Below are 10,214 nucleotides of genomic sequence, written 5' to 3'. Positions count from 1 at the left end.
CATCTGTTGTGCTCCTGCTACTGGCCCCCCCCGCCCCGCCCCTCCCCTCCCGAACCGAGCCGAGCCGCGGAGCTGCGCGCGCACGAAGCGCGGGAGCGCGCCTGGTGGACAGAAGCTGCAGAGTTAAAAAATAAAACTAAAAACCTTTTTTCTTCTTCTTCTCTCTCTCTGAGGTGGTTTTATGGCAGCAGAAGAAGAAAATGTGAAGTAAAGCTGCGGCGGGCGACACGCATTCCTTGAAGGTCGGCTGGCTTCATGATTCCTGTTTGTTTCATTTAATGCTTTTAAATCTTCTTCATAAAGAAACTCACAGTTTACTGATTAATGTCTGTCAGGAGCTGAAATCAACACAATCTGTGTGAAATAACCACAAAATCCTGAATTCAATAAAAATCTGCAGTTTATTTGAAAGTTTGAAGACTTGGGTGAACATGTAAACCAATCAGCTCTCAGATGTTTTCACTTCACCTTCAGTCTGTTTCATATCAAAAGTTTTGTTTTAAAAAAAAGCTGTAACTTCATCTTTATTTTAGTACCAAGAAAAATAAACTTCTTTCCAAAGTTGAACCTTTTCAGACTTTTATTTCACATCTGGTTCCAGTTCAGACCAAAATGATTTAAATGATTTTTATTCCTTTACATTTAATCACATCCAAACCTCATGCCTAAAAAAGCAATAAGTGTAAAACATAAAAAAATAAACCTTTGTGATGGCAGGATGGTTTTTATCTTGTGATGGACAACAGAGGAGTCCTTCACATCAAGTGTTTTGGAAATGTTTTTTTTTTTTTCTTAAAGAGTCAAAAACGATCAAACAAGTGAAGTTAGAAAGCAGAACTTGGAGTCCAGTCTTTAGTTTACCGGTTTTTACCTAAAAGACGTGAAATCGTGTCAGGACTGTAATCAGATTCAGCCGACGGCCTCAGGCTGGTACCGAGTTGTCTCGTATGGACCGAGGTTCGTCTCCTTGTGTCTGATGTTTCTCCTGGTCGCCCTCTGGTCCACCGACCTGCTGCAGTGGCTTCTTGTCACCATCGGGGGCGCTGCAGGACGTCACGCTGCTGCCCTTTGCTGGCAGCTTGTTGCTGTGGTCCACGCCGGCGCCTCTCTTCCTGTCGGCCTCCGTCGCAGGCTGGTCGTTCATCGTGCTGTTGCCGTGGGGGTCGTCGTTGAGCATGGGGTCATTGTTGGGGGCGGGGTTTGTGACCACGCCCATGAAGAGGGGGACCAGAGACTCGTCGCCGATGAGGGCGAAGAGGAATGGGGAGTTGACAGAGAAGTGGGAGATGGAGCGCGTGGTGGTCACGACAGTTGTAGCCGACGCTTCGACACCTTCTTCGCTGAGTTCCAAGGTGGTGGCGTGACGGACGCTCGACACCCGGAGGGGCTCGTCTGAGATCCCAGAGAGGTCAGGACCAGAAAACAGGGAGCCGAGTCCTGCCCGAGACATGCGGCGGGACAGAAAAGGGTCATTAATGATGGCAGTATGTGCTGCTGAGCTTTCACACGCTGCCATGTTAGCTCAGACTCTACCTGCACATCCGTCAGTGCCCTGGTACCGGGTCATGATTAGTCTTCATTCTAAAACCAGGATCTGACAGGGCTGCAGTTGTTGAACATTAGATGGTAAACATTAGTCTGAAGGGAGTCTCTGAAATGTTCTGTTTCTTTGCGTGAGCCGCAGAAATTTGCATAAGTGGGCAACAAAATGTTCAGGACCTAAAATACAGTTTTGCAGGTCATACACACGAATATAGGCCCTGATTTTTAAAAATGGTTCTTCAGATGTCGCTCACGGCTCACCGGTCAAGTCACCAACTTGTGTCCAACAGGTGCAGCCCAGTCAGATACCACCTTAAGTACAGTCAGGGTGTCGTACGGGTGGAACTAAATAAGTTCTTTAAGGTAATCCAATAATCGCTGCCCTGGTTGGTGTTGCTGCTGAACACCTGACTGGAATTTAACCAACCAAACAGGAGAAGATTGGACCTACGAGGACTGAGATGATGTGATATTTTGTGATGTTATGAATATAGCGGACGATGCACCCCATCAGTTCTGCAGAATGATGTTAGATCACAGAGAAACCACAGAGTTTGCTCTACGTTCGATTAGTTAGATCAGGGGTCTCCAACCCTGGTCCTCAGGGCCTCCATCCTGCAGGTTCTCCTTGTTCCTCTGCTCCAACACACCTGATCTGAATCAATGATGATTAACAGGCTTCTGCAGGACATGAAGAGGTGATTTAACCATGAATCAGGTGTGTTGGAGCAGAGGAACAAGGAAAACCTGCAGGATGGAGACCCTGAGGACCAGGGTTGGACACCCCTGAGTTAGATGTTGTTATCATCAGTTTCTTCTCTTACCCATCTTTGTCAGCGCCTCCTCGAGCTCCTGGCAGAATTCAAGCTTCACCTTGGGTAAGTTCACCATCATTGTTTTTTCCTGAGGTAGACGTCTGTAGAGGTCCGATATGTTCAGTTTGGGAAGCACGGAGGACACGTTCCCTCTGGGCAGGACGACCAAGAAGCTGGTGTTTCCCTTGAAGGGGAAACTGGCAACCTGGACAAGAGATTTCAACAACCGGTTTCATTTGTGTGGATCTTCTGCAGAAATGATTGAAGGTGAAACAGAAAACTGCATTTTCACAAAAACACACTGGGTGAAAGAAGACAAATATCTAGGTATGGAGTGTTTGTGTGGTGTAAAAGATGTTTGAGTATGAAGAGTTTATTTAGTAAAAACGGCTCATTATTGAGTCATGTGACCCGTGATGTCCAGTGGAAGCCGGTGTTACCTGTGCCTGCAGTTCTGGGTCATCCATCATACGCAGAGGGTACTGGGCAGATTTCATCATGTCCACCAAAACAGAGTTCAGGTTGTCCAGATAAAACACTCCCTTTGAGGTCACCATGGGGTCAAACTGGGTCTTCCATTCACCTGAAAACAAGAACCCTCGTACTGCAAACTGCAAAAATAACCTAACAGGCAGAGCTTCGAGCAGCTATCCTTCTATCAAAGAGGATAAATCTGTTAGTTTTTAGTTTTACTAAAGTAGGACTACCTAATGTATGCCTACTATGGAAACAACCCAACAGAACAGAAAAACATCGTGGTGGGGTGAATATTTTTGCAGTAGGTTAGTTTGAACGGAGAAGTGTTTGGTGGAATGGTTCACCTTTGAAGTAAACAGCATTTAAAAGCATGAGCACTACATCATGTGGAATACTTTCCAGGAAGTGGGGAATGTGACCGTTGGTAACGTTCTCCACCCATTGGTTGGCCTCGTCCACAGAGACCAGAGGAAAAGGCCGTGATTGGTACCTGAGCGGAAAGAAAGGAAAAAAGATCAACGATAAATGTGACTGACAGCAGAACAGAAGAGCTCTATTTGTTGGCATAAATGGAAGAAAAATATCTACTTTGACCTCTTTAACCGGGACGTCTTTGTTAGTTTGCATAATTTAGGCCATTTCCATATTTACCGACCAACCTGTTCATGCCATTCCATGTTAGCTCAAGCTGCTGGCACGATGGATTAGTGGTTAGCACTGTTGCCTCACAGCAAGAAGATCCTGGGTTCAAGCCCTGGGTTGGATCTGAGGAGCTAGGTGAAGTTTGCATGTTCTCCTCATATTTATGTGGGTTTTCTGTGGGTACTCTGGTTTCTAAAAATATGCATGTTGGCCTTCAGGCCTCCCTTGAAACTGAGATCTGTGATCTCGTTAAATAAAGGTTAATAATCACATCATCACAGCTGCTTTTCATTTACAAATAAACAGCTCTGGACCCACAGCTGCCATGAAAAAAGGCCACTTTGTCAGTAGTGGTGTTTTTTTTGTATCAGTTAGCTACAACGCCAAGGTGGAAAGACATCAGCAATGACCTCAGAGAAGCAGCTGCTGCTGCCCATCAACCTGAGAAGGGTCAAAGGTCATTTCCAAACTATCTGGAGTCCATCGTTCTACAGAGAGAAAGATTATTCACATTGAAGATAGCTGCTGATCTTCCCAGGAGTGGATGTCCCAGAAAATTCACCCTAAAAGTCAGACCGTGCGATGTTCAGAGAAATGAGCTCCATCTCAGACTCTACAGGTCTCAATTAGAAGGTTAAAGGTCAAAGGTTAAAGCATTTCCCCTCTAAAAACAAAATGGCAGCTTGACTTCAGTTTGGAAAGTTTTATCTGAAGGAACCACAAGACTTCTTGGACAATGTCCTTTTGGACAAATGAGACCGAAGTAGACATCTTAGGTCATAATGCAAAATGCCAGCTGTCAGCACGGCGGTGGAGGGCTGATGGTTTGGGCTCCTGTGTAGACCAAAGGATTCTGGAGGCCTGATCAGCCTTGGATAATAGCCAAAACATCCGTTTACAGCCTCATTTATTTAGTTACTAGTTTGTCGCTGGTTTTAGGCTTTACTTGACTCCCAACCAAGAACAGACAGCTAATATCGCTCCGAGACTCTGAGACTGTCAGCTCAATAAAACTGTTTCTTCCAGAACAAGAGGAGGTTTTAAATGAATAATCCCAGTTTTTTCCAGATGTTTACCTAATGAAGCTCATACCTGGCCAAAGAATCCTCAACAAAAGACATCTTCACTTCAAATCCTGAGATGAACAAAAAGACAAATACAGTATATTAAAATGTAATTGACATCAAATTTATGAAAACGTGACAAACAGTCACCACCAACCTGGTCTCAGGTACATCCGCGCTGCGACCTCCAAGGATGTGTGGCTTAAATCAGGGAGAAGGCTTCCCAGGACATGATGGTAACACAGCAGGTTTTGGGCATGCAGGCTCTGCAGAAGAAGCTTCTCTGTCTCGTTGCGAGCACCTGAGAGAATCATGTTGGTTATTTAAGACATACATCGTCTTAAGAGTCCTCGGGTTCAGCCACGGCTTGCATCAGAGCGTTGTACTGTAAACACATCTGAGTGAATGTTTGTTTTTGATGACAGTTAGAAAAAATCCCAGATTAAGCAACAACGATCCTGAGCTCAGACCAATCAGTTTGAGAATCAATGAAGCTACCAGCAAGAAAGCATCTTTTTTTGTACCGGGCAGTCGAGCATTTTAATATCAGCAAAGGTGGGATGCAGTGATGAAAATCAGTAAAAGACACGAAACACCAGAGAGGAGGATGGACCCAGGAATGATTCATTTGACAAACTTTAAGTGAAGGAAGCAGCTTTTTTTTTTGTAACAGTTCTTAGTAAAGATGTTGGCTCAAGGAGGAAACTGAATCTGACAAACCTAAGGAGAGATGGGCGAGGGCGAAAGCCAAGCTGAGAGGAGAGAGGATGACGTTGGGCTGCTGTGAGCTGACAGGAAGTTTTTCCAGCAGCTTTAAACCCAGTTGCTCTACAGCGCCCCCTATCACCCGGTGGTCCTCATGGCTGAATGTTCTCCCACAGTTATGAACCTTTTTCTTTTCCTCTTCACCTGTGACGCCGGAGACTTCAGGGGCTGTTGTACTGAGCTCCTCCTGATGGAAGACAGACGGGCTTCACTTTGTGAAAAAGGCTAATGACAGGGATTATGGCTCTTTTCTGGGATCTTTTGGCTCAGCTCAGCAAGAAGAACCAACTCTTTGGGAGCCATAATGTTTATCACTAGTTAGAACAACAAGTAAGCAGTAATCTGTAAAGTTCTTCTTACAGTCAGGACCAGGTGGCAGAGACAAAGCGGGAGAAGAAGAAGACACAACTTCATTTCCAATCAAGCAGCCTGAAAACAGAAACAGACAGGATTTATAAAAAAAACAGTCCAGCTCCTTAAGTTATACTTTGAAAATTATCCATAAGTTATCCATAACTGTATGAAGCAACCAGTTTGAACTGATTCTGAATTTTCTCAGATGCATCCAAACACCCCCTGATATCTGCTTCAGTGTCCCTCAGCAGCTGTCTCCTGGTCCTCAGACTGTCTCCTGGTCCTCAGACTGTCTCCTGGTCCTCAGCAGCTGTCTCCTGGTCCTCAGACTCTGCTGATATTTGACTCTTCTTGGTTGAGTTCAGTTCAATCTGTTGGTTTCCTGGTTTCAGACCTGGCTCTGATCCTTCATCCAATCAGAGCCCGGCTCTGATGATCATCATCCTGTTGGACCAAACTGTGTCCAAGTGTCAACTGTCCAGCTGTTAGTTGAAGAATTTGGATGTAGTCTTTTTTTTTTTTTTACCACAGCATGATGCTCCCACCACCATGACTGACAGCTGGTTCAGTGTTCTCAGGTCTGAAAGTCTCACCTTGACTCCTCCAAACGTCCTTCTTGTCTTTGTGTCCAAGCAGCTCAGTCTTTGTCTCACCTGACTGTCAACCTTTTTCTAGAAGACATCTGTCCTGTCCATGTGGACAGCTGCAGGTTTCAGTCCAGCTTGAAGGTTTTGGAGCTTCTTTCCTGGTCTTCTCAGTTCATCAAGGTGTAAAACTGGCTTCACTGTGAATGGGGATTCTGGTGGACAGGGACTCTGGTGGACAGGGACTGATGGACAGGGACACTGGTGGACAGGGACCCTGATGGACAGGGACCCTGGTGGACAGGGACTCTGGTGGACAGGGACACTGGTTGACAGGGACTCTGGTGGACAGGGATTCTAATGGACAGGGACACTGGTTGACGGGGACTCTGGTGGACAGGGACTGATGGACAGGGACTCTGGTGTTCCAGGAGTTCATGGCAGGTTTGGTCCTTTGTGGTTCCTGGGTTGTTCCTGATCATCAGAACCAGTTTCTGTCCATCTGAGGGTACAGTTTGGGTCTTCTTGACGTATTTGGAAGAGTAGAGACACATGTGGACAACCTGGACTTATGTAAGATAATAAAAGTGATGATTTTTAAATCTAAAGTTGTTTAGAAAAGACTTTCCCAACATGCTCACTAACAGGAAGTTAACAGACCTACATGAACCTTCAGCACCAGTTTTCAGATTCAGAAGTTTGACTCTGTGTGAATTGGAGGAAATCCACAACAAATTCAAACCAGTTTCATTAAAACCGTTAAAGTTGTAGAATTATCCCCTCTGGATAAAAAACGGCTCAAATGACGACGGGTGTATGTAAACTTCTGATCTCAGCAACATTTCGTTGGATTTCCTGAAAACTACAGAAACTGATCTGAAAGTTTTCTGTCAGCTGGTCGTCAGGAAGGCTCTTTGTGGCGCCTGCGTTTATTATTTTACATTTCTACTTCATTCAGCTCGAAGCTCTTAAAGAAGCAGGAGGACAGAGTTTGCGGGTCAGATGGTGTAATGACCTCTTTTGTTGGTTCAGAATCACTGCCGTGTTTACCACCAGACTAAAGGTTGCTGGTTCTGGACCGTTTCTGGCCGAGCTGAAAAATGCTGAACAGACACAGAACTGCTCAGAAATCCACCTGCTCTTCAACCCAAACTGCGTGTTTCGGTGCAGGAAGGATTCCTGAACTCATTCCTGCACCGAAACAAGCAGGAAGCTGGAGTTTCACCGGAGTTTTTAACGCTGGTTATTAAAACAATACAAAGAATAAATTTAGAGAGTCGGAAACTTCTCAGCCGTCAACAACTCAGAGAAGATGTTGGAAATAAAAGATCCAAACTCACCTGGCCCGGGTTTGAGTAAAAAGGGGTTAAAACAGGAGATTATTATAATAAAAACTACAGATGTGGCCGGCGGTGTGCAGGCTGTGCAGCGTAGTGCCTGGACCCTCCGACTGCCGCCCCCCATGTTACTCAGTTAATAATCAATCCTGCACAGGTTGGAGTTGATCCTGCGGTCACGGCACAACCTTAAAATAAACGGCAGGCTGCCTTCTTTCTGATTACAGCTGGAGGACAAGAAATAATCATTTCTTTTCAAAATAAACTCGTTTCTTCTCTGCAGGACATCATGCAAAACACAGATCAGTGAAATTAAAGTTCACTTTTAACTCATTTATGTTTAAATTCAAGTCAAATAAGAATAAAACTCATTGGAAAGAAAAAGGTTTCTCAGTCTTGAGATTCAGAAACTGTTCATTAGTTCAGCTTTTTAATCAGCTTTAATAAAATCATTCGGTGTTGAAGCTAAAATAAACAACAAAGTTAACTTCAATTAGCAAATTCAAAAACATTCAAACAATAACTACTAAAGTAGCTAAAATAAGCCGAAATGTTCAGAACAACAAATATGAACCGAAGGAAAAGTTCAACTTTGTTGTGACTCAGTCTGAACTTTTATATTGAATCTCGTTGAAAGAATCTTTTGAAAAACTTTTCCTGCAGATGTCCACAGCCGGAGGAGGACTTGTGTTTTGTCCACTTTGTCCCCCCCCCTCAGCAGGACGAGTGGGCGGATGTTTGTCTTGTTCTGACCGCCATGTTCCAGCCTGACGCCCCCGCAAACAGCTCTGTGACAACCGGTCCCTCCCTCCATCCTCCCGGCTCCGCTGTCAGCCCGAAACCTGGAAGAAGTTTAAAAATCACAACAATCTGTTTGTTTCTCTTCTTTAAAGGCAGAAAGTAACAAAAACTGCTGAATATTTCAGAAATATACTGGAAAATATCTCAATATTCCCTCCTGCTAACGATGAATAGACTGCAGCTATTTATCCTCTGTCCAAAGCCCCGCCCCTTTTTGGGTGTAAACAACCCCTCCATTTTGACTGACAGCAAACCATCAGATAAGACTTCAGGTCTGCCAGAGTATTATGGTCTGTCAGGCAAATAGTTACTGGATGTAACTGCTGATCAGAGATCACCATATATATATATATATATATATATATATATATAATTAAAAAAACTTTCATAAATATGGACTGAAGTTCATCCGACTGGACCAACAGCGCCACCCAGTGGCCTAATGTGTCACACACAGACTGAATGATTGTATTTCTCACACTCATCACATTTTATTTTGTTAGGCTGCTTTATTTTGTTGTTTTGGTTGTCAGCCATAAGTGGAAGTAACAGTAAACTAATTAAAACGTTACTAATTAACCAGCTAACCAGCATCCTTTAGGGTGAGTTAATCTTTAGCTGCAGATGTGTTTAAATCTCATTAAAATATTACAACAATACAATGTAAAACTATAACTATAATGCAGAAACATCCATATTATTTCCAGTTTGACACCAGCAAGTTTGACATTTGTGTTCCCCCAAAAGAGGGCGGGGCTATTTGAAGAAGGAAGTGATGTGATGATTTCATTGATTTTTATTGATTTTATTATTTTTTTTATTCTGATTATTTGTGAAGTAAAGTTATTGTTTTAGGGACATCTTTCACTTTTAATCTGTGAAGTTTATGGATTTTTTAGCGTTTTTTAACCTTTTCCCAGTTCTGCTGTTTACTGAGCTTTAACTTTTCTAACTTTAATGAAACTGAAGTGGGATCTGTTGGTTGAAAGGTGTTACCTGTCTGTGTCCACTGGGTGGCAGTAAAGGAACGTTTTACCTCTTCAGGCAGCTCAGATTCTCAATCAGCATCATGTCAACAGAAGATCTGAGATACAGAAGAAATAAAAAACTGATTTTTTTAAAAATTTTCACATCAAAATAGAAACGTGTTTTAAAATCTGCCAGATTAAAGTTGAACAGAAACCTGGAAATGGAATCAGTTATTAAAAACCTGAATGAGAAGAACTGCAGGAGGTTCGAACTACTCTGATTGTTTCNCGAGCAGGCCGAGCTAAACCGAGCCGAGCCGGGCCGGGCCGGGCCGGGCCGGGCCGGGCCGGGCCGGGCCGGGCCAGGCCGGGCCGGGCCAAACCACATCTGTAGTAAAGTAAAAAGATGCCAAAACAAAAAGCAACATTTTATTATTTCATTTGGTATTTTTTTAAATCCTATTTATGACTGAAAACCCTTTAAGTTCTTGTTGATCCTTAAAGTCTGAACCTTACTTGGATGAATGTTTCCGGTTCTGATTCTGACAGATTTGAGTTGTTATGATATTAATGTTGACTCAGGAACCAGGAGAAGAACCGGATGTCCTCAGACACAGCTGCTCGCAGCAGAAATCCCTCCTGGTGACTCTCAGAGAAAACAAAAACATCAAGGAAGGAGCACAAAGGCAACTCCAGAGCAGCTTCAAGGCAACTTCAGGGCAGCTTCAAGGCAACTCCTGGGCAACTCCAGGGCAACTTCAGGGCAACTCCAGGGCAACATCAGGGCAGCTTCAGGGCAACATCAGGGCAATTTCAGGGCAACATCAGGGCAACATCAGGGCAATTTCAGGGCAACTTTAGGGCA

At 44.0% G+C, this 10,214-nt stretch overlaps 2 protein-coding genes across 2 annotated transcripts in view; both read right to left on the bottom strand.

Moving 5' to 3' along the window:
* Nucleotides 1-10,214, bottom strand: part of serpinf1 (serpin peptidase inhibitor, clade F (alpha-2 antiplasmin, pigment epithelium derived factor), member 1) — a gene marked incomplete at its 5' end in the record, with an annotated part of 19,869 nt that overhangs the window by 6,623 nt on the left and 3,032 nt on the right.
* serpinf2a (serpin peptidase inhibitor, clade F (alpha-2 antiplasmin, pigment epithelium derived factor), member 2a) lies at nt 383-7,718 on the bottom strand. Its single transcript, XM_017403830.3, has 9 exons — nt 7,584-7,718; nt 5,666-5,734; nt 5,261-5,492; nt 4,698-4,841; nt 4,569-4,611; nt 3,179-3,324; nt 2,798-2,940; nt 2,367-2,562; nt 383-1,437 (listed from the first exon to the last, which is right to left on the bottom strand). The coding sequence occupies exons 2-9, from the start codon at nt 5,717-5,719 to the stop codon at nt 923-925; spliced, it is 1,473 nt and encodes a 490-aa protein (XP_017259319.1). The 5' UTR covers nt 5,720-5,734; nt 7,584-7,718; the 3' UTR covers nt 383-922.

The sequence above is a fragment of the Kryptolebias marmoratus genome, linkage group LG13, assembly GCF_001649575.2.
Source record: "Kryptolebias marmoratus isolate JLee-2015 linkage group LG13, ASM164957v2, whole genome shotgun sequence".
Taxonomy (NCBI): domain Eukaryota; kingdom Metazoa; phylum Chordata; class Actinopteri; order Cyprinodontiformes; family Rivulidae; genus Kryptolebias; species Kryptolebias marmoratus.
Note: the sequence above shows the minus strand (reverse complement) of the source record. Positions and strands in the feature narration are given on the sequence as shown.

What these genes read in the sequence shown, in the direction of transcription:
- serpinf2a (XM_017403830.3), bottom strand. Translation starts at nt 5,719, where the DNA reads ATGAAGTTGTGTCTTCTTCTTCTCCCGCTTTGTCTCTGCCACCTGGTC. An exon ending in TCTGCCACCTGGTCCTGACT is followed by an intron (nt 5,493 to 5,665) that starts GTAAGAAGAACT and finishes GTCTTCCATCAG; the next exon opens with GAGGAGCTCAGTACAACAGC. An exon ending in AAATGCTGTTTACTTCAAAG is followed by an intron (nt 2,941 to 3,178) that starts GTGAACCATTCC and finishes TCTTGTTTTCAG; the next exon opens with GTGAATGGAAGACCCAGTTT.